The sequence below is a fragment of the Pholcus phalangioides genome, unplaced genomic scaffold (assembly GCF_987345545.1).
Source record: "Pholcus phalangioides strain wild (caught in Gottingen) unplaced genomic scaffold, Ppha-v1.0 ptg000004l_1, whole genome shotgun sequence".
Classification (NCBI taxonomy): Eukaryota; Metazoa; Arthropoda; class Arachnida; order Araneae; family Pholcidae; genus Pholcus; species Pholcus phalangioides.
In genome coordinates this window covers 45,887,127-45,912,148 of record NW_028301597.1, presented here as the reverse complement: position 1 = coordinate 45,912,148, position 25,022 = coordinate 45,887,127, and the positions used below count along the sequence as shown (strand labels likewise).

Below are 25,022 nucleotides of genomic sequence, written 5' to 3'. Positions count from 1 at the left end.
CAAGTCTGCAGAGAGCAGTCAGACCAACAAATTCTAAAAGTGTGTTCAGTAATCATCCAGACCAATTTTGATAGTGAAAATACAGTGTGTAAAAACATCAAAAAAATTTGTTTGCTCCCCCGTTCTCCACCTTCCTATTAGTGCTCGTCTCTCTTGTTGTCAACAAAAACGCCATGTTTTTAAGCACAACGTCCGTTGAGAGATTTGAATTTAAAAAGAAGAAAAAGTTTGGGAAAGATCAGAATAAATGAGGAAAAAGGAATATTATACGTAAGATTCCGGTGTTCTTTCCTAACTGTCCACAGATTTTTGAATGGAAATATCTCTGCGAATATTGCACTCAAACATGACATTTTTTCTAATTCTTAAAATGCCAAAAGCATTTGCTCCTCTCTCAAGTCTGTTTTGGACGATGCACTCTGGATAATTGTAAGTAAAGATAATTATTATTCTCGGATACAAGGCTAAAATATACTAGTTAGTTCGGGGCTCCAAACGCGTTACTTCAAGCTGCGAATCTATTTAACCATATTACGAAAGATAGTTAGACTTTCCCCCTGAAAACAACTCTCGGACTTTGCCAAGTATCGCGTTTCACACACGCATACCACACCCGCGCCCACACGTGTTCAAAAGGCCTTGTAAGTTTTCGGCCCTTAGCGCAAGACCCCGAAACGTTTCAACGTAATGAAAATTTTGGAAAGGCTGCAATTAATTCTCAACTCGGAGACTTCATTAAATAGAAGCACCTTCACGTCGCTCCTGCAATCACCTCTTGTGCATCAGAGAATAGCTCTCTTTTCTCTCGGCACCAAATGAAGAAGTTTCATCACTTTTACGACTAGTGTTCTACTCCGGAGAAGGGAGAAAAACATTTTTAATGCCCGGAATTGTGTTCATCACTTCACTCTATTCCGTTCGTAACGAATGAACTCCGCCATTAAAGAATAACGTAATGGCATTAATCACATTGCAATATGCGGAATTACAAAACCGAGTAATAAATTTACGTTGGCACCAGCACATGCAAATTACATTCTCACGAAGAGGTTACTTGCTATCCCATTATGATACTTATCGGGTTAATGCGAGTAGGTGCTAAAAGATATTTTGCAAGCTGTTGCCGTGATCTATTGCCGAAGGTTTCCACCAATCTCAGTAAGTATGTAAGTGCTCTGTTTCATCTTTACGCTTTCTCTTTGCTCCTGAAGTATTATCAAGTATTTCTGCTTGTAATCATTAACAAAGGTTTCCCTAAACTCATTTTTTGTTTGGTTTCCCGAAAAAACACATGAAATATGAATAATTCTCATGGGGCATACCTAACTCCTCGCACCGCAAATTACTGAATGAATGAATGTCAGCAGTACTCTGCCGTTGGACGTATCCCGTTTCCGAGATCTCTTCCAGCCAAGCTTCGTGAAAGTCTGGAACGGTTCACGGAATCTTTGCCCCCCGATATTTAGCCTCCGACAGCTCAACCCTAGCACGTTTCGTCCCCGTTACATTTGGCCCCAGTAAATTTCACCCCGATACACTTGGCCCTCGGAAATATCACCCCGGACATTTCGCCTGCTCTGACCGTATGAGAAAACATATGAATGATGGTACAAGTGACCAAGTGAGTGACCGTATTGGTAACCAATTGAGCTGGACATTTATCCGTGACAATTAGCCTGCCCTGACAGTATGAATGACCGTACGAGTAAACATGTGAATGAAGGTGTGAGTGACAGTGTGAATGATCAAGTAAATGGGACATTCAACCCCCGGTGGTATTTTGCCTGCCCTGACCGTGGGAGTGACCCTATGAGTGATCAAGTGAACTGGAAATTTACTCCCTTCACATTTCACTTGCCCTGACTGTATGTGTGTGTGGCGTTATCTCTCGCCCCCTTAACACCATCCACAATGAGTGCCATCTTTCCTGGTGAACTAGGATAACAACGGACAACGCAACAGCACAGTAAGTGACTTTTGAAGGTTTCTCATCTCGTTTCTAAAACCACGCTAGTTTCGTTGTCGCATACTAAACTCTCGATGTCGAGTTTCAAGAGTGGCCGTTAAACTTCATCCGTTATGGCGTGATAATATTGAGCTATGCTCTCGAATTTAGAATCGCAATTTTCTATCGCGCCCATTATGTCGGGAATTAAAACTAAATTCCATTATGTCGTCACCTCTTCCGATAGTGAACTCTCGACGTTTGTCGCTGATACCATCACTAATCCTGCGTGGGATGATCTTATGCGGTAATAAAAGCACGTTTGATCGGTCAATTCGCAGAATCGGAAACTGCTCGTATTCACACTTTACTTTCCGATATGACATTAGGTGACCAAAAATCTTCACAGTTGCTACATCAAATGACCCAACTGGCTTCGAGGAGACTCTCCGATGATGCTCTCAAAATGCTTTGGCTTTTGACTTTGATGAAAGGACATACTCAAAGATTCGCACGCTTTCGTCCGCCGGGATATAGTCCGGCGCCCACTGCAACAGCCATACGCTGGTCCATTCGCAGTTCTTGGAAGGAGGAAAAAAAATTTCCAACTGGGGTCAAGCAAGAAGTGGATCTCCATTGATCGTCGAAACCGGCCCATATGCTTCAAGGATCGCCTGCGATTCCAGCGAAGTCTGACCCAATGAAGACGCTTCGATCTGCCATTAAGTCGACCACGAATTCCAGATCCGGTACACGCGTATGATTTCACTTTCCACTACCATGAAGTTGTGGACTGGTTGGGGGAAATCCTGTGGCGTCATCTCTCGCCCCCTTACGCGCACCTCCTGACGCGTGGGTGGCAGAGGCAAAAAATGGAGACAAGTCGAACTGTTTCCCTTGCGTGACCTACTTCTTGTCCAGTGTATTTCTCTCGCGCAATAATATAGTTTCTCCTTTTTTATTAATCTTGTTAACCAGTGTAAATAGTTTTCTAAAATTAAACGATCTTAAATTATCTACAGTTTCTTTCAATTGTAGTCAGAATATACACAATCCATAATGAAAGTCATCTTTCCTTACAGTGCTGATAATAAATCTTTACTTTGATACATGTGAACAGATGATTGATGGTAATAATGACCATGTAAGTGACCGTATGAGTGATAAAGTGAGTTGGACATCTACTTGTGACATTTTGCCTGTCCTGACCAAGTGAGTGACCCTGTGGGCGATCAAAAGTGAGTTGAAAATATAGTTCCTGACATTTCATCTGCCGCATGGAAATTGGTATGAGTGACAGTCATACAGTAAGTCACTCGATCACTAATGTGTTCAATCATTTGGTCACTCATACGCTCAATCACTTGGTCACTCATACGCTGAATCACTTGGTCACTCATACGCTCAATCACTTGGTCACTCATACGCTGAATCACTTGGTCACTCATACGCTGAATCACTTGGTCACTCATACGCTGAATCACTTGGTCACTCATACGCTGAATCACTTGGTCACTCATACGCTGAATCACTTGGTCACCAACTTGGAAACTCATACACACATTCAGTCCGTCACTCATACGGTTACACATACAATCATTCATTTGGTCAATCTCTCGGTCATTCGCACGGTCAACCACTTTCTTGGATACTCATACCGCCACTCACCTGGTTACTCATCCAATCATTCATTTGGTCAATCTCTCGGTCATTCGTACAGTCAACCACTCGCTTGGATACTCATACCGCCACTCACCTGGTTACTCATGCAATCATTCATTTGGTCAATCTCTCGGTCATTCGTACGGTCAACTACTCGATTACTCATATGGTCAAGCACTCACTTGAACACACATACGTTCACTCACTCATACAGTCAATTCCACACTCACAGATACTGTCGCTCACTTGGTCAGTCATTCTATCTCTCACTTAGTCATTTGTACGGTCGCTAACTCACTTCCAAAGCCGATTTCACATTCACATGGTCACTCACACAGTCACTCATGCGTTCAGGACAGATGTGAAAATTTCGGGGGTGAAACGTCCCAGGGGCCAAATGTACCAAATGTCAGGGGCGAAATTTCCGGGGGTGAAATGTGACGGGGACTACACGTTCCAGGGACGAAAGATCGGGGACGAAATGTCGGAGGAAAAATTTCCGGATCCCGTCTGGAACAGGGTTTGTGTACCTAACAGTCCTAATGCGTAGTCAGCGTTGGGTCTGATTTTTTTTCAGGAATGCCATTTATATCTGTGAATGAAGCGTAATGATTGAATATTTGCACCGTTGCAGGCACCCGTAAGTCCGGTCCTGAAACCTAAATCTGCTATGATTCATTGAGCAAAGTGAACAGTAACTTTACACACAATGGTCATCTCTTCAGACACAAAAAGTGCGGAACATACGAATGGCTGATCGTGTATTCACGGGGGTTTTTTTTTTTTACCCGGAATCTGTAACTTCCAAGTGCCCCAGATTTTCCGGGAGGCTCCTGAATTTCTCCCGATGCCGAAAAAATCTTATAACACCCTAATTTCGCATAAGATATAAAACTCTATTTTTGAGGAGAGTATCGCTTTTGATTTGACATTTGGTCTAAGAAAATTAAGTTCTCGCCAAACATGAACAGATTTCAACACGAAGAAAACTATTGTTATTATTTGTCCGGCAACTAACAAACTAAAAATATGGATTTAGAAACATGCCGAAATTCGAATCACGAAAAATCATCTTACTCCCCTTTTCGGGGCAATGGCTACATAAACTCCTGATTATTTTTCTTGGCTATTCGAGCCAATCACTTTTCACTTCATCAAAGCTATGATTTCTGAGTCGCGTTCGACGGCAGCCTCCAAGTCCAGCTGCGTGATGACGGCCTGCTTGTTCCCAACGTGTTCCCTGGCAGCGCTGCTAGACAGTTCCGCGATCTCCTTAGTCATGTATTCCAGTACAGTGTTCATGTAAATGGCCGTCCTCTGGTCGACATTGCCCTTGCAGACGCTCTTCAGGTGGTGGTTGGCGACCGAGGCCTCGAAGCGCAGCATGCATGGGAATGGTTGTTGCGCTGAATTCACATCCTTACGTGTCATGTATTAATTCGACCAGCTTCAGGAGATTCAAGCCGAATAATTTGGCTTTTTCCATCAGGTCGTTGCCATCGACAGATTTCACAGCGGCGTCCAAGTCACACGTCAGATGTGAAACAGCGGATGCTTCCAGGAAATTCTTCACAAATTTGGAGTTTAACCTTGACATTATACGGCAAAGAAGCGCTCTGCTGCCTTTATGGAAAGTGAGATTCCCGTGATGGAGCGCTTGTAAAAGTTTGGAGAGGAAATTTGCGTACTTCTCGGGATCCATGCCGTAGTTCTGATAAAAAAATAGGAAAAAAAATCGAATTTATTAATACACTCACAACAGGCAGCTGCATAATTACAATAAGAACAAAATTGAATAATGTACGAGAGTAACGGAAATGAAAAGGGAGAGGGAGAGAAAAAAAACACGTGCAAATATGAAAAAGCAAAAACATACACGTGCAACATACACGTTCATACCAGAGACGTAACCAGGATGCCTTCCGGGTGCAAACATGATTTTGACAATATAAAAGTCGACAATTTTAATCATGGTTTTTGTTGTCCACAACTTGAATTTTGCTCCCCCATCCCCAGATACAATCCCGATGTAAGCAGCATAGTGTAGGTCTACCTGGTTTCTGCGAAGAGACTTTTTCAAATGAGCTAGCACCTCAAAATTGGAAACCACAGAAAATCAACTTTAGCCGACCACTATCGCAGAGCCGGAACTAAGGGTTTTCCTCGGAGAGAGAAGGACTATATTTTACCCCCGCCCCCCTGCAACTTTGAAATGCAGGTGTAATAAATAAAGTGTTGGGTTTTGTAATAATGTGTTCCTTCTCCCATTATCTTGATAGTAAATACATAATCTAACTTTGAAATCATGAAATTTCAAAGAAGCGTTGTCCGTCAGTTTATGCTGTTCTTTCCCCAACTTTTCTCTGATTTTTGAATTCAAATGTCTGCGAATATTTCGCTTAGAAACATGGAAATTTTTTGTTGTTCTCAGGAGAGACAGGGCAACAACTTTGCCGTATAAAACGTTAACATTTTTATTTAATAACTATCACAGAAAAAAAAACCTCCCTAACTATGTAATCCCAACTTACAACTACTACATACACCATAGTTAGCTATGCATACTTACGTCATCATTGAAACAGCCAGTTATGTTTTCGCCGACTTGGATCTGATCATCGGTAGTAAATTGATCCCGACCTAGACATGGATTAGACATATCGAGAGAGCGTCAGAAAATATCACGCAATCTTTACGATTTCTCAATTATCAACATGGTACCATGACATTAAATACTTATAATCCACTTTCATAGAACGGTGGCATCTGTCAGTATTGCAAGATTTCACCACTAAGGCTGAGACCATAGTGCACTCGCGTATCCAATTCTGCTATTATCCGGTTCTTTTCTCAATAATCCGATTCTTTCCCAAAAGAGTTCGGAAAAGAATCCGGATGGAAAGGAAATCATACGAGTTATGGTAGTAAAAATTTCAGGTTCGATGGTTCCTATAGAACATATGATACAGGTGGTTCGCAGGCTTAGGTGATTATTTCAAATTTCACCAAATGAAAAATTATTTTGTTACTCATTACACGCACACACTAATGTTTGTGAACTAAAATATATTTCGTAAACAAAAAAAATCATAATTACTGGGGATCACTCATTACAGGAAATTGATCTCAACCATGGAAAAATGCGGGACAAGGACAATTATCAGCAAAAACGTTGCCGTAAGCAAGCAAAATCACCAATTGTCGCTCAAAATCATGAATAGGTGGAAAAGTGAAGGACTATTGGAACTCGCAGTGAATTAAAATGTGGGTCACGGAAAAAACGTTTAACATGACAAAATATGTAAGAGCTAAGTGGAGTTAGTGCTGTAGTAGTCGGTTGTTAAGATACGGGATTAGAGATGGGAAGAGTTCAGGGTACATGAGTTCAAACCCACCCACCTCCAGAAATTACGAAATGCGAGCCGATCTCCCCGTTAAAATGTCTCGCCACAGAGAGCAACAGTCCTACAACGATAAATCATTCAATCATAACACTTCACTCATAGTTAGAAAAACTTGTGGCAGATGGCAGCACTACACATAACAAGCATTACAGAGAAACAACAAAACTTCACGTCAGGTTTCACTACACGCACATTCCCGCATGTACTGGTTCGTTGGGGGTTCCGCGGAGGGGGGGGGGGTGTAGTAGTAGGTAAGGCCTCCAAAAAATGGCTCGGGGATCCATGATGTTCTTAAGTCAGCCACCTCGTTGGGCAATTTGCCTGTTGTGGCGTTGTATTTATAATATTTTTAGTCTCATAAATAATTACAGTATAATTCATATGTTGCGAAAGTTAACTTCATTCACCATTTTAAGTGAAGATTAGAAATTCGAATAATAATTTATTGGAAGTGAAGAAAACGGCACAATTCTACGAAATCGGAACGGACAAAAGAAAGGAACGTAAAATTTGGAAATTGAGGAATGCAAAATACGGGACTTACGATCACGATACTTATACTGTAAGTTAGAGTTCCGTTGAACTATCTCAGATATGTTACTGGTCCTTGGATTCAGAAAGATTGAGAAATGCTGCTCTATGGGTAATAAAAAAGGGATATTTGATTTCCACTGTAAAATCTGGACCGGTATCACTGATAATAACACCGTTATAACGCCCGATGCAGGGAAGCAAGACACTCAACTCCCCCTGAACTCACACGCCCGAACAGATGACGTATCACCCAATTTAGTCATGGACAGAACGAGGGCAGGTTACCACAACACCCAGGTCCCTCCCTCACTTCCCAGCTAACCCTCCCAACCTCCCATTAGCTTCTTTTCATTAGTCTAGTCGACAAGTAATGCGGTTTTTATGCATATTCAGTTTTCCCCTCAAAGAAAATGTAGCATTAACTTTTACTTGATACTGGCGGAGTTGGTACACGATCTCTTGGCTTCCAATGGAAAAATCCTCGGCAATTACAAGAAAAATTTAAAACTTTTCTATATTCCCTTACATTCTTTTCTCTCAAATTCTGGAGAAGTTTTTAGACAATCTAACGAGAGCTTTGAAAATTTATTTTCCAACTTTTATATTGTTTAAAAATTGCCAAAAAAAAAACACGCATTTCAATCTATCAAATGTGGTGCACAAACCCCCTATTTATACTCACATATATACTGTTCACTCGCACTGTTAGAGGTGTCTGTTGAATTCATATTGTTGTCATGGTTTTCTTGCCAATTGCACAAAGCATTGTAAAGTTTTCCCCTGTTGCCAAAGACCATTGTTTTAATGAATGGTAAATAGAGAAAAATACAGCTTACCACCACGTGGTGATTTTTTTAGGGATTTTTTTCAAACACAACTCCTTCTCATGAATCTCGGCATGACATTTAAAACTTTGAGGACGTTTACATCAACGAAATTTTTCAGCGGAGTTTTTCAATTATCTCTGACACGGAATCAACAATCTCTGAGTGCTTATTGGTCTCTAGCAACACAAATGACTTAAAGAGTCATAAATTCTGCTCAGAAAGCATCATGACCAGATAGCTAGGTCCACAGGCAGAAATTTCAAGGTATTCGACATTGAGATGAATTTAATGAGACTGGACATGGGTCCGGCTCTGCCCTGGTATAGTATATAAGCCTGTTATTTCGTAAATTTGGGATTGTTTCCCTCTCTAGGGGAAAGCCCTTTTTCAATGTATGATGGTGTTAGACAGTTTCACATAATAAACTTGAGTGAAAAGGAGTGAATTAAAAATTAAATTAATTCATTTGTTTTACATTGATGCCTATAGGGATAATAATTTTGATTTGCGAACATTTCGGTTTATACGAACGGATTTCAGGAACGAATTAAGTTCGGAAACCGATGGCCAACTGTGTTATTCTTCAGGTAAACATATCCCTAAGTCTTAATCAGCGTTCAAACTGCCCGTGTCCCGCATTTTTTGGCATGTAAAATCATGAGGTGACGGTTGAATTTTATCATAGAATTTTAGAACGAAAAAGAAATTACAGAATTCACTAAAGATTTTGATAAAATTTATTTTATAATACTTCGAAATATAACCAGTAAGCGTATTGGTTACATTCGAGCGAACGTAACCAATGGGCTTATTTGGTTGTTTTTCAGGTTTTGTAAAGTATCTCTTATATCGAACATTTGTAGTGAAATGCCGACCAAAGGAAAAAAATGTATTTTTATCACTCTACGATCAAGGACGTAATATTACGTCCGAACCCCAGTGGAATTAATTCCAGTAATTTCTGTTTTCTTTTCTTTTTCCTAAACATCGTAAATCTTTGTTGTAACCCTATGGAAAAAAAGTTGTTCTTTTTACCTCCTTTCATCCTTATACTTCTATTAGTGATTATTTTGTTTCCCACATATGATGTACCTTTCTCAATATACATAGAAGATCCAAAGAGAACATATAGGGCGAGGGTGAAAAAAAGAAATCTACTTCATATGCGTACTCTCTTATCAACTTTACAATTATACTGTTTTCGTTGCATTTGATTTATTTTCTTCCTTTCTCCTACTTTTTTCCCTTTTTCTAACGTGTTGTTAGTTCAGGCCAAGGTCACCATGCTTATCACCGATTCGTCAAATAGTGATCATCCGTATTTCTTTCCAATGGCTTGAAAGTGAAGTGGGGTGATCAATATCGTGGAGAATTGAACCCTTTCTTTTTTCCTCTGCTCCCGTTTGCCGTGGCAGGCCCGTCTCGAAATATTTTCCTTTGGCAAAAACTTTTTGCAATTCTCTATATCAAATCGTTTTGCTGTCCTGGACGTGATTCTGTGGCCGCAATAAAGTTTTTCTCTGAGACGTCCAATCAAACTACGAAAAGAACCACCATTTGATCATCTTCAGCCAATAGACGTCCCCGAATAAAAAAATATCTTAGGTGTGGCTCTTGATAACATCACACTGCTGTATGCTTCTCCAGTGTCAGGATAAGTCGGGTATTCGACCATTAAAGTTTATTTTTCCTTTGTTTTAAAAATTTAAAATCCAATGATTGAAACGAGATATCCTCTAATACAATTTTCCCTTTATCCCCTTTCTCATTCAGGCTTTTGACAACAAATGTTTGGATGACCTCTATTTGACGTATCGATGTCTAAATTGGTTACCTTGTGTTCGCACGTTTTAGAAACGTTTTTCAATTTCCTCCCCCCCCCCCCAGAGATGCTATACCACAGAATTCTGTTTACGAAAAACAAAAATTGATTCGGTTTACGAGCCTTTGTGTTGATTTACGATCATACAAGCCGACAAAAATTGTACATATACGAAGGGACAATAGAGAAATTAAAAAGCTTACGGCCACGGGGCGATTTTATCAGGTATTTTTTTTTTCAAATACGACTCCTGCTCATGAATCTCAGCATGCCTTTTGAAACTTTAGAAAATTCATGAAATCAACAAGAGGAACTATTTTATAAACTATCGCAGAAAGGCCACTCAAAGAAAGTATCCTACTAGTTGTAACCTACGATTCAATAGTCTCACTGATTTTTTCTCAAAAACGTTAACCTAACAACCATAGATGTGCCTACTAAAAGCTTAAGTTTCAAACCTCCTAAAGATGCTATACCACAGAGTAGACAATGGGGCATTATGATTGCCCTCTTGGTTATAGGGCAAACAAGAAGACACATAATAACTAGATTTAATGAGCATGCTCGTTGTGTTAAGAATCAAGAATGTGAAAAATTGACCATCGCCGCTCACTGCTGGCAAGAGGACCATAGACTCAAATTTCAGGAAGCGGAACTCTTCCTCAAACTGAAGACGGCTGATTTAGACTTCTACGAAGGCTCATGTATTCGGGCCTTCAAAACTGAAGTGCTCTGAAATTGTCACAATTCATTCAAGTTATTTGTAAATATACCGCGAGCCGCCTAAGTGGGCCGCTGGAAACTGTGATTTGGAACTGCTCTGTGTGCGTATCACGTAAAGACATGGAAAAATGTATTGCCTAGTTCATTTTTACAAAATTAGGTTTCAGATTGCGGTCCACATTAGATGACGACAAGAGCCATATTGGGTCCATGGGTCCTAGTTTGAGTTACACGCTGTAGACAACGGAAACGCCAGATGCAATCAAATTCATTGAATTTATTTGAAAATATTCAACAAATTCAATGTATATTTATGGATGTCTGTTGGGAAGGGAGGAGCCTTTTCTTCAAAAGCGTTTCAGTTGTGCGGCATAAGCATATAAATGACGTTTTGACCCGTGCTATGACTGGTGGAATTCTTCGCCCAATGTGTGGCCAGACGGATTGAAACAAGGGTGCTCAACTTTCAGGAGAGTGCGGGCCACTTCAATGGTATGAAAACGTATCGCTGTGCACCCAAGATATATGAAAATGTGCCACGAGTCAGTCAAGTGCTCTGGTGCCCGAGTGGCATGGTGGTAAGATGCTCGTCTACCATCGTGAAGGTTGTTGTCAAGGTCCTGGGTTCGAACCCAAGGGAGGATATAGATAAGATATTTTCCCTAACGAACTCGAGTCGACCACCGATAGACGGCGCCTTCACTTCCAACCCATCTCACTAATGGCAGTAAATTGCAATATAGCGATATGGCCAGAGTTGGCGTTTGGTGAAGTAGTAGTCAAGTGCTCTCGAACCATGCAGTGGATCATCCAAGTGATCATTAAATATGCTTCAGGTCATTTGAGTAATCCGGCAACATCGACCAAGAAAGTGTGCAAGCTTGTGAACGTCCTAAACAGTGAACTAGAGAGCTAAAGACCATGCCAGTGAGTGACCGAAAGACAGAGCTAGAGAGAAAAGGACTATGTTATTAAGTGAACGACAGGGTCACCTCGAAAGAAGAATGAGGGACCAGGTTTGTGAGCGATCAAGAGAAATATCCTTTGCGTGTGAAATCATACGAGTGACCCGAACGGAGAATGAGGGTCTAGGTCGGTGAGTGACCAAAAGGGCGATTTAGGATGTGCAAGCATGCTAGTGATCGAAAGAGAGCGAAGAACTACGTCAGTGCATGACTTAATAAGTGACAAAAAGAGTGATTAAAAAAAAAGGTGTATTTACGGGGAGTGGCGGGTAGTGCACCCTGTACGCCCAAGGTGACAAATTTGAGAAAAGAGTTCTCAAGAAAATTATAGAATGGGAGAAGGGTGGAAAATTTTGTGCAGCCCACAAATGTAAAGCCATAAATCCACCTCTGCGTAGAGAACGAGGGACCGCGTCAGTGAGTGACCAAACGAGTGACTTAAAAAGTCCGGCACTAGGTCGGGGAGTAAATTGTAGAGGGGTCTAAAAAGTTTGAAAGCATGTGAGTGATGCCGGGACCCCATAAAAATTCTCAAAAGAGGATATTTGGGGCATTCTATTCCAAATAAGACCCAAAGGAATGCCGGGACCGCATAAGGGCTCTCTTGAATTATGCCGCGGGTCACTCAAGCGATTATTAAATATGGCCCGGGACATTCAAATCGTGTGAAAATGCGAGGGACCACATAAGTGAGTGACAAAACGAATGACTTAGGGTCCAGGACCAAGTCAATGAGTGACAGAAAGAGAGACCTAAAGAATTTGAAAAAAAAGCAACTGATTAAAAGGATGGCCTACAGAATATTTGCCAGCATGCGATTGGTCAAAAGAGTACTGGGGGGGGGGCGCATAGTGCTCTCTCGAATTATGCAGCGCGTCAATCAAATGATTATTAAATATGCCACGTGCCACTTAAATCACGTGGAAATGCACCTCTGCGTACATAGTCAAGGATCAAATTAGTGAGTGATCAAATGAGTGACCTAGAGAGTTTGGGACTTGGTCAGTGAGTGATGTAAGATGTTCGATAATTTTTAAAAAAATTAGGTTTGATGTCGCTGGCCACATAAGATGTTTCCAGGAGCCCCATTTGCCCCGCAGACCATTGATTGAGCATGTGTGTATTGGAAGATCGGGAAGAAAGGCGGTTCCTTTTCGAATTGAGGGTGGGAACTGAAAGACAAACATTGAAAACAAATATTTGCTTCCATTGGCTACACTCTGGTCCAAGCCAAGGGTGCTCAATCTTTAGTAGAAAGCGGCCACTTCATTGGTTTGAAAAAGTATCACGGGCCATGTAAGTGATCTGTGAATGGTAGGGGGTCACTTAAGTGCTGTGACACCATGGCGCAGGTCACTTAAGTGATATGTAAATGCACCGCGGAATGTGCTTGAGTGATCTGGAACTTGCCGCGGGTAACTTAAATGAGGTAGACCAGCACCGCGTGCCGCTTAAGTACTCTGGAATCAGCTTACAGTACCCTTGCTTTCGACAAGCCTTGCCATACCTTACAGCCTCTAATGTTTGACGATCGTTGCCACTGGTACAGCGATCACACTACTCACCCATAACCAACCTCAGGTCACTTAAGTGATTTGTAAATGTGCAGTGGTGCGGTTCAGTCCTCTGGAATTGTATCGCAGGCTACTCAAGTGATCTGTAAGTATGCCGCCGCTCACCGAAGTGTGACTTCAGTGATCTGAAAATGTGCCATAGACCACTTAAGTGATGTGCAACTGCTGATCTGGAACTGTGACGCTGGTAACTCAAGTTACGTGGACCTGCACCGCGGTCTACGTAGGTGCTATGGAACTATACCGTGGACAGTTTGAGTGATCTGGATCTGCATTGCTAGTTACTCAAGTAATTTACAACTACACTGCACATGTCAATTAAGTGATCTGGAACTGCGCCGCGGTTTGAGGTTGCGGACCACATCAGCAGGCACCGAGCACCAAATTTGGCCCGAAGGCCGTAGGTTGAACATGTGTGGTGTAGCCCTTGCATTCGACAAGCCTTGCAATACTTTACAGCCTCCAGCATTTGACGATCGTTGCCACTGGTCGAGCGGCCACACTACTCACCCATAACCAACCTTGGAACGTATTGGGCCCGTCATGGTGGGTACTTGGAAGAAGTAGTTTTCTGTGGGGTCCTAACCATATTTATCTGCAGAAGTAACAAGTTACATATTTGCATACTTACTTAAGTCCCTTACGGAACATGAAACACATACGCTACAGCCCTATGAACGTAAGTAATTATCCGGAAGTAATTTTAGGGGGGGTATATATATATATATTTGCTGCAAGCTACTTAAATGAACTGGGAATGTGACGCGGGCCACATGAATGATCTTCCAATATGCCGTAGAGTCACTAAAGTCACTCTAAATTGCGAAAGGAATTTAAAAAAAGAAGAACTTACCAGGCGATTCCATGGTTAAATTCTTGAAAGCTTGACAGGCAGTCTGGTCCATGAGGACTTTCGGCAGGATCTTTGGCGGTAATGTCGAGCGTGGTATTGGCCGGCTTGGCATCATGGGCGAACTCGGGGTACAAATTAGTCAATTAGCTAAGTTTATTTCGGACATTCCCGAATTTAAAGCGATCAGAATGGAGCTAACGAAATATAAAACCCTATCACCAAATTCAACTCGCGGAATGTTACAGAATCACGAATGAATGATAAGGGGAAATGTTTCTTTTTCTCACGTTCAAGTTTACAGCCTTTTAAAAAACTCATTTTCTTTGTTATGTCTTGAATGTTTTATTGTCAATGCGTCATCTATAGGCCAGTTTTTCAAAACCTGGGGACCATTTGACGCCCCTTGTGGTATTGCGGTACATTAAGGGGGTCACCACGGGTAATCAAATAGGAGATCCATGACGTAGAGCCGTCCCTAGGGGGTGTGCGACAGTTGCGGTCGCACTTTGTGGGGCTCCGCGCTAATGGTAAATTATTGGAGGCTATCGCCAATTATTAAATTATTTCTCCAATTAATTTTCGATTTTTTTTCCCGTGCCATTAATTTTGAATTTGCATAAACTGCAGATTTGTTAAATTCATTAGATGTTAATTTTCATCAATTTTTTCGATCTTTTTCCCGTTAGTTCCGAATTTTTATCAATTCTGAATCTATTTCTTTCATCGACTCTGGAATTATTTCTTTCATCGACTCTGGAATTATTTCTTTCATCGACTCTGGAATTATTTCTTTCATCAATTCTGTAAATTATTTCTCCATTAATTCTGGAATTATTTCTCCATTAATTCTGGAATTATTTCTCCATTAATTCTGGAATTATTTCTCCATTAATTCTGGAATTATTTCTCCATTAATTCCGGAATTATTTCTCCATTAACGATTCTGGAATTATTTGTTTCATGGATTCTGGAATTACTTCTTTCATCGATTTACATTTAATTTCTCTCGTGTTCAAAATTCTTTCTATGGGTATTTCCCATATATTATATTTATTTATATTTATATGCATATTTATATTTATTTATATAAATAAATATAAATATGCACATGCCAGATCACTAAGGAAACCCTTAAAGGTCTAACCAAAGGATACACTTTTCAATTTTTAAGAGAAGAGGACGACCGTCTGCAAATATAATTTATGTTTGCCTGTTGCTTATGAGGAACCAGTAAAAATTCAAAAGAAGAAGTACGACGACATTCTTTCTTTGTTGGAATTTGTCGATCCTCTATATCAGCGGTTGTCAACTCTTTTTCACTCGCGGAGCCCTATCCAGTATATAATTTCTATGGCGGAGCCCTGTGTGACTCAAAGAGCCCTATTTTGTACATAATTTTTATAGCAGAACCTTTTAGGCCTCTTTTATATATTTATCTATCAAATTTACTGATTTATATTATTTTCCTCGAGTCGGCGCTGAGCCATTGGGGCTCCGCGGAGCACCGGTTGAGAACCCCTGCTCTATACCATACATTCTACCAAAAACTTCATTCATCTGAGGATGCCTCTGCTTACGTTAGTGACAGTGAAGAAGAATCTACATGATAAAGCAAAACACTTGTTATTTATGAGGAAAGTGAGAAATTTAAAAAGTTTTGGCATAATAACCCTTTCTTATAGAGGGATAAACATAATTTAAATCTGAAATGTGTGTGTGTGTGACTTGGCTGACTTTGATATTTAATGTTTATTTGTTAGTTGTTAATATTGTGTTATTTAGTAATATAAAAAGTTTATTTGTTGATATATATTTCGACTTAGAACGAAGATTGAAAATAACAATTCTTGGAGTTATCACGTTCTGACCACATCACAGCGTTTGGTCAGAACATGATATCTCCATTTCTTGCTAATTACAACTAATTAGAAGTGAGATAAACGCACAGATACGGGAATATGGCTAAACAACATGCTAATGTATGATATTTTCATTTGTATTTGTATGCATACTTGATTTCTGATTTTTAAAATGACAATGAAATTAAAAATGCTTATATCTCAAAACTGTGATTTTTGTGTTACCATGTTCTGACCAAACACCAGAGAAATATGATTTGCGTGAATTTCGAAACACCCTGTATTAGTTCATGTAGTTTAATCCCGTTTTAACGAATAGCGCTATAACGAAAATTTCGTTGTAACGAAAACTTTTCTAATTCATAAATAAGTTCACATAGGAACAATGTGATGCGATGTACGAAATGAAAAAAAAATCTGTTGTAACGAATTCAAGAGCAAGTTTCTGAGTACAGAACGTTCCAAAAATGATTCCGTATGGACAGTTTCAGTGAATTAACTTGCTGAACTGTTGGGGAAGAAGAGTTGTTCTCTTATTGCTTGTGGGGTGCGGGAAGAAATTTTAACCGATACGGTGCGTGAAAGAGAACTTATGTAGGAGACTCAATTTGAACTCAAGTAGCCTCGACTTGAGAGTTGACTTGAATGAGTCGAGTTGCCCGTTCTCCCTCGCCCAGCGATACTAAAAAAAAAGTATTTAAAACCAGAAAAAGGAGTGACGCAGTGTTTAGTTCAATTCCTCACCTCTCTGCACATTATGAACTGGATTAGGAAAAAAAAATCAAATTTTTAACGATTCTAGCAACGGTGAAGTTGATGATATTTTATTATAATTATAAATAATTATCATCCTACACTATTATTTGCGCAAAAAAAGAATAAATAGAGATGGAAATTAAGGGCACATCCATGCCCCTTCCCCCACACATCCTTGGGCACGACGCCTAGCCTGGAATCTTTAGCAGGCCCCCACACCAGACTTTTCACATGCCCATCTGTAGCGAATTTGTGACCACTCCTACTATGGGGCCATGAGTACATCCATACATTGAAACTAACATTCATCGTACATTATTCGTTACATTATTTCGAGAGCAGACTACGTTGTTACCATACCGAGAGAAAAAATATGACTGTGTTTATCTTGGAGAGGGAATGCAGTTCCAGCTATACATCCTCCCACGCACGAGTGTGTATGTGATACCTATATATATATATATGTAATATATTTATTTTATATTTATATTATACGCATTTCAGTCAAGGTGAGATTATGGGGAGGGCTGCATCAGGGGAATTTCTTTTAAAAATGCCTTAAATTCAACGCGTGGTCACACCATCGTACAAACGACAGACGAAAAATTCGATTCGTTGGGGGGTTCCGGGGGGCGGTGTGGGCGGGGCGCATGTGTGGTGTAGTAGTAGTAGGTAGGGCTCCAAAAAATGGCTCGGGGATCTATGATGTTCTTAAGTCAGCCACCTCGTTGGGCAATTTGCCTGTTGTGGCGTTGTATTTGTATTTGTATTTGAAAACACTAAGAAATACTATGGTGTCGCGGCTACAAATGTTCATTTCGACTAAACGCCAGCTACCAAAAGACTCCGCCGCGTTAGACATTTCGTCGCCAATATTCTCGTGTTAGCATCTCTACATCCGCTGGATACGGAGTCTCCTATCAGTTGCCAGACTTTAGTATCAGGATGCCCTTAGACTTCTAATAAAACTGGCATTGTTTAGCTTTTTATCTTAACTGATTTGTAAAAAAACATTTTATATGAGAAAGAAGAGCTAATGTAAACTAAGAATAAACGAAGTGTATTTTTATTGATGTGGCTAATGTTTAATGTGGGACAAAGTTATCTTAACGTATGGGCCACTTTGGCCCAAAACAAAAACAAATAAATTTCATAAAAATATTATATCTTTTATAAAAAAGATTTTTCATATCAGTCTTTTGAACTAAAAATTTACCTTAAATCTCAATATTTATCATTTGTCACTTCCAGAATAAGATTAAACAATTTTTTTATAAAATAAAATTGGGCCAAAGTAACCCGTGTTTACGGAAAATTAATGAAAATATTCAAATAAATATATATCGTATTCATAAACATATGTGAATTGATAACCGATTTTTTTTTCTCGATTCATGTTAGTGTATATATTGTTTATAATTTGTGTTAATTGCGTTTTTAATTGGGTTGCTGTTTTTTTTTTAAAATATATGACATCCATATTTTTATGGGCATCTTTTTATCAGCCACCTCGTTGGGCATTTTGCCAACTGTTGTGGCGTTGCATTTGTATTTGTATAAAACTGAATCAACATGATCACATCATGATTATTAACATGTTTACAGGTTTCTTCAAACTTTTTATGGAAGATACCATCAAATATTTACAATAGAGAACAAGACCAAAAAAGTCACTCGAACGTGACAAGAGGCCCTGTTAATCAGCACTTTGGATGATCGGGATATACATGTTAGAGGTGGGGTCTTTCGAAGCCAATGTGTGCCTGATGTCCATGGAATAAAACCTCGTGAAAAAAACTGCTATAGCCGCTCTTAAGAATGATGCATGCGCGAGATTCTTGGATCCGATAATTACCGCGTGGGAATGAGTGTTCCGTTGAATTCACATCGTTATCTTTGTCATACGATGTATCACATCTTCCTTCGAGCAGCTTCAGGCGATTCAATCCGAATGGTTTGGCTTCTTCCTTCAAGTCGTTTAAATTGACAGCGTTAACACGGGTGCCCAAATCAAATGTCATATCTGTTCCAGCGAATGCCTCCAGGACCTAGGCCTCGAAGCGCAGCATGCATGGGAATGAGCGTTCCTCTGAATTCACATCGTTATCTTCGTCATACGATGTATCACATCTTCCTTCAAGCAGCTTCAGGCGATTCAAGCCGAATGGTTTGGCTTCTTCCTTCAAGTCGTTGCCATCGACAGCTTTCACAGAAGCGTCCAAGTCACATGTCAGGTGTGTCCCAGCGGATGCTTCCAGGAAGTTCTTCACGAGCTTGGCATTTGACCTTGACATAATTCGGCAAAGCAGAGTTCGGCTGCATTTACGGAAGGTGAGTTTCCTGGGATGGATCGCTTGTAAGAGTTTGGAGAGACCATTTGCGAACATCTCGGGTTCTATGATGTAGTTCTGATTAAAAAATAGGAAAAAAAATCGAATTTATTTATTTTAATACTCACAAAACAGGCAGCAGCCCAATATACAGTGAGAGTAAAATTGAATAATGTACGAGAGCAACGGAAATGAAAAGAGAAAAAACAAACACGTGTGTGTGTGTGTGCAAATACGTATAACATGCAAATATGAAAAAGCAAAAACATACACACGTAACATACACGTACATACATACCAGAGACGTAACTAGGATGCCTCCTGGGAGCAAACATGATTTTGCCAATTTAAAAGTCGACAATTTTAATCATGGTTTTTGTTGTCCCCAACTTGAATTTGCCGTCTCCTAAATTTTGCTCTCCCATCCCTAGTTACGGTCCCGATGTAAGAACCATAGTGTAGGTCAGTGATGGTAACTCGTGGGAAATTTCCTATATTCGTGGGAAAAATTGGCCAAAATTTGCCCAAGTGGGAAATTTCTTAGCATTAGTGGGAAATTTTGAGAGTTCATCAAACAAAAGAAATTTTGCAAAAAATAAAGAAATTAATGCAGTGCAATAGTTTTCTATGGTAAAATACTTGATTACGTATTTTCCCCGCTAGATGGCAGCACATTTTTCTGAATGCGTGGGGGAAAATTTAGTCAAAAGGGAAATTTCGCTGGAATAGGTTACCACCTAATGTTTGGGTTACACCTACACTATAGGTCTACCTAGTTTCTGCGGAGGGACTTTTTCAAATGAGCAAGCAATCGCACATCAAAATTGGAAACCACAAAAAATCAACTTCAGCCGACCACTATTGCAGAGCCGTAACTAAGGTTCTTCATCAGAGAGGGACTATATTTTGCCCCCCTCCCCGCAACTTTGAAATGTAGGTGTAATAGTACCCAATTACATAGTTTCTCTGTCTCTCCTGACACTAACGAAAAAAAATCCACGTTCTAAATGCAATATTCGCTGAGACAGAGCAACAACTTTGTAATTGGGTTCTTAACCACAGAGTGTCCATTAGGATGGGTCACCGTTGTATGTAAAAAATTCTTTTTTCAATTTTTATCCGGCACAACATGAAAAGGGCGCCAAATGATGTCTTTAGCTCACATATACATTTTTTTTAAGAATGGCTTACCATCTACTGCCTCCGGATCGATTTTAAATAATACATATTTTGAAAAAAAAAATTAACTTTTTTGATGATTTGTCGCAGTAAGGTTTAAAAAAAACTTAATGAGTGTCTATAAAACAAACACAAATCGCACGAGTAACGTTTATTTATTTCAAAAAAGTTTACAAAAAAGTGACATTTATATTATTATCATATTTCAAATAGCGCGAAAATCTTTCTTACTATTGGATTTCGGCATAGCGTTTCGAGACTTACTAACCGAAACGGCGACCCAGTCCATATTCCGAAGAATTTCTAACCGATAGGTCACCGCCGGGGTAAAACAGAGTATGACAGTGGATTAGATATATTCTATTTCTGCCAGTCAATGAGATCGATGTAAGATGATACATCAGATTTTACAATAGGAAGCTGAAACAGTCGGAGTCTATTTTTCTGAATGCGGCGGGATGCTAGTTCACGGATGTGACGTTCAGAGTCGGCCAGCATTGCGAATTTTAAGGTTGTGCGAAGTTGAGAATTACGGGATATATTTTGCCTTTCAGTTCTGCGGGCAAATACCTAGTTGCAGCGATGAGCTTGAACAGGTACTGTGTTCCATCTTTACAGGAAAGGTGAGTTTTGATAGCAAACCAAAGTTGGAGCGTAAAACTTGGCAACAAACGTTGTTAGAATTATTACATTTTCAGAAGCATATTCCATCGAAACGTACAAACGTAGAATTCGATTAGCACGATTTAGCCATCCGGCATGAGACATTTTGCCTTTCGATTTGTTGATCATTTAGATCATTTTTGTTTTGTCCATGGTTATTTTTCTGCACACGAGGGCTAATTAGACCGGGACCTACAATTTATTGCTGATTCCGAACGACAGGCTTGTTTTTTATACTCATCGAGAAGTTGGTGCGCTAACCCCTTTATCGAGGACTCCCTGCGGTAGCAATCTTTTTCTGCGGTCATGTCGCCATTTTTGTTGTATCCTGTGTTAGGAAAGTTTTCTGACAAGGACGAACCGGGTATCGAACTCGCGACACCTGTAAACATTCTTTGGTTTTTTAGGCGAGTATTTTATCAACCTGGGCTACTGCACCCCCGGGCGATTTGTTTGCTAAATCCTTGGGCCTTTTGAAACTGCTGAGACTATTCTGTACAAATATGTTTGGTCTGTGCTAACACCTTGAATAAAAAACTTGGGTAACTCTGTTGAAATAACTTGAAACGAAACACCGTTTTTCTCATATATTTCTATATCTTTGCCTGGAAATGTTTTGGGTTCCGATGTGCTGCCGTCAATATGTAGAAAGAAGTGTCGAAGGGAATTCGTTCATATGCAGTAAACAGATAATCCACCGCAACGGCTTATCCAACCTTTTTCAAGCAGTGTAACACCTCCATATTCACCAACGTTGAAGAAATCAAAGATTGCTTGTTCCATGCATGCAGATGTGCCAGAAGCTGGTGTGCTTTGACGATGGTTCCATTATCAATGGAATATGCTCTTTAAGAATGCTCTGTCTATACATTTTTCCGTCCTTTCTTGATATAATTGAAGTTTTATCCTTACGTCCGTCGAAGTATGAAGCAGGTATTTGTAGGACTTTGGTCGCTCGTTGCGTGGTCGATTAGAAAGCTTTTCTCTCTGACAGGTATATTTTGTATCTGGGGCAAAAAATGCACTCTTCGATGTTTTTACACTTGCAGGATGAAATGAATGTCTCACAATAATTTACGGTGAAACTCTTCTAATTGCTACTTCTGTATTTTAGGGTGTGGTTTTAACAGATTTTTGTATTTCATACATGATACTGGACAGAAGGAATGGAAGCTCTTTACCATATTTCTTAAATTTTTGCCACCACAATGTCCTCTAGTTCTTTATACGCGGGCTTAGTTTCATTATCACGTTAATGATGGTTCCACTCATAGAACTTCATAGCATCTTCGTAGGTTGGTAACATATTGCATTTAACGTCACTTGAATCACGAAATAACGGACATTTCCACTTTGAACCAATACGATCCATGATGGAAATGGCACAAACGAGCGCAACACAACCTCGCCTTATTTCAGCCGGAGTTATACTGGGAAACATGGGCGTCGCATGCGCACGCGTAGGGTCTTCCTAGACTCTCTCTCACTCTACCCACCCATCCACCCCTCACAACCACAACGTGACGAATTGCCTATGTTTGTAGAAAGTAACGTAATGGGTCGAAAATCTAACTGAAACCTACCTTGAAAAAAAAAATCAAAAATATCGAAAAAAATTAAAAAAAATTTTTAAAAAAATTGAAAAAAATTTAAAAAAAAATTGAAAAAAATCAAAAAATCGATATCAATCCAGAGGCAGTTGCACTAATCAGAATGTAAAAAAAATCACAAGTGTTATTTTGAGACCTTTTTTTAGCACCTTTTTCATCGCTGTGCCCCCTTAAAAAAATGCGAATTTTATTTTTTTGACCCACCCCCTAGTGTCCATATAAAAAGTTAGCATTTTTATTTCAATAACTATAAAAGAAAAACCTTCCCTAACTATACAACCCAACTTACAGCATAAATGACATATCTGACTACTACATGTACTACTACATGCTCAGTTAGCTATGCATACTTACGTTCTCCTTTAATGGATTAAAAGAACCAAATTCATTTACTGGTGAAGACCATCGAAGCGGACATTCTGTGAAGTGATCCCGACCTAGACAGGGATTAGACATATCGAGAGAGCGTTAGAAAATATCACGCAATCTTTACGATTTCTCAATCATCAACATGATACCCCATGGCATTAAATACGTATAATCCACTTGAGACATGGGCGGCATCTGTCAGTATTGTAAGATTTCACCACTAGAGGGCTGAGAACATACTGTGCTCATGTATCCAACTCTGGGAAATCTCCTTCGTTACTGATTGGTTGAAAATCCGAATTTCCACTTTTTTTTAGTTTTTAGGTTTCGGGCGAATTGTTTTTCGTGGAAAAAAAATTCTTGGGGGTTCCCGATTCCGACAATCGGTGGTGATCGGAACCAATCCGAATGGGGAAATGATCCGTTCATATGCATAGCATGTCCCCGTTTTGCGCGAGCCGGATGTGAGAAGCAGAAAATTACATATTCCGCGCGTGTCGAACTAGTATTTGAGTTTGATTGTGAGCACTTTACGCGGGTTAGTATTAATGTATAATAACCGTAAGTTATATTTTTATCGGTTAAGGTGAACTTAATCAAAATTTATAGTTATAAAATACAGTAAAACCCCTATCAAAGGACACTCGTGAGATGCGGTCACCCCCTTTTCTGCGACCAAATAACAATTTCTTCTTGTGTAATAAAAGTATGTACTTGAAACCCCTGATTGACGGCCACCCCTCTTTTACGGATGTTTTTTTTTTATCGTCCTATCTTTGTTCGCAAAGGAGAGGTTTTACTGTGATTATACTACTGTATATATTTGGTTTTGCCAAACGCGATAAAAACCCATCTAAGATAAATATCTCATACCAACTCCTACAGTTGAAATACATCCATTTTGTGATCTGAAGGGATTTTCAATCCTCCAGATCCATCCAACTCATTGATTGTTAACTAGAAATATTATTAATTAACGAATAATTAAAATTGCTTACATTTTGTTTTATTTATCAAGATCAGCGTAAATGAGGGGAAAGGAGTGTTATCCGTGTTAGTTTCTGTTGTTCTTTCCCAACTGTCCTCCGATTTTGAATTAAAATATCTCAGCGAATATTGCACTCAAACCGTTTTTTTTTTTTTGTTGGACTCAGGAAAAACAGGGCAACAACTTTCTAATTGGAAGTTAGAAGACGGGAGACGTCCGTATAAAAATTCACTTTTTTTGTTTTTTGACTTAGTGTATGTATCGTCGCTCTCAAAACTGGTGCAGGGTGATTTCTAAACACATTTTGAGCATTTTTTAAATTCAAACTATTCCTTTACGACGAACGGTTGATGAGATAAAGGCCGAATTAGAACTTACAGAACACCCTATGTATATAAGTTATGGAAGCTTTCTTCATTCACACACACAATTTCAAGTAAAGATTACAAAATTGAATAAGATCCAGTGAAAAAAAAAAGACACAATTGTTGCTAGAAGCAAGTCGGAACGGACAAAAATGTACAGAGATGTCCCGTAAAATACGAAACACATGGTCGCGCTACTCATTCTGTAAGTCAGCGGTTATCAACCGGTGCTCCGCGGAGCTTTTGGGGCTCCGTGTGAACTCTTCAGGGGCTCCGCGGCAGCTCGATACAAAAAAACAATAAATTCGGAAAAAAAATAATTATAGGTATTTTCGAATAATAATAATAAATTAGTAACTTTGATGAATGAATGATAAATAGGCTTACGGGGCTCCTCCATGTAAATTATATAGCAGAAAGGACTCCGCGAATCGAAAAAATTTGAGAACCGCTGCTGTAAGTTAAAGCTCCGTCTAATTGTCTCAGAGATTATAGTGGTCGTTGGGTGTTGTTGGGTTTTGGGTTCTAAAGAAACACTGACGTGTAGTGTAACTAAACCATCTGGGAACTTTAACAAAATTATCTACGAGAAAC

At 39.7% G+C, this 25,022-nt stretch overlaps 2 protein-coding genes across 2 annotated transcripts; both read right to left on the bottom strand.

Moving 5' to 3' along the window:
• Positions 1 to 4,787: 4,787 nt before the first annotated feature.
• LOC149087698 (uncharacterized) lies at positions 4,788 to 18,945 on the bottom strand. Its single transcript, XM_089231959.1, has 3 exons — positions 18,780 to 18,945; positions 6,177 to 6,247; positions 4,788 to 5,318 (listed from the first exon to the last, which is right to left on the bottom strand). Exons 1-3 carry the CDS (start codon positions 18,943 to 18,945, stop codon positions 5,028 to 5,030), a joined length of 528 nt encoding a protein of 175 aa, XP_089088085.1. The 3' UTR covers positions 4,788 to 5,027.
• Positions 18,625 to 23,137, bottom strand: LOC149087697 (uncharacterized). Its single transcript, XM_089231865.1, has 2 exons — positions 23,061 to 23,137; positions 18,625 to 19,332 (listed from the first exon to the last, which is right to left on the bottom strand). The coding sequence occupies exon 2, from the start codon at positions 19,309 to 19,311 to the stop codon at positions 18,973 to 18,975; it is 339 nt and encodes a 112-aa protein (XP_089087991.1). The 5' UTR covers positions 19,312 to 19,332; positions 23,061 to 23,137; the 3' UTR covers positions 18,625 to 18,972.
• Between the last annotated feature and the right edge of the window lie 1,885 nt (positions 23,138 to 25,022).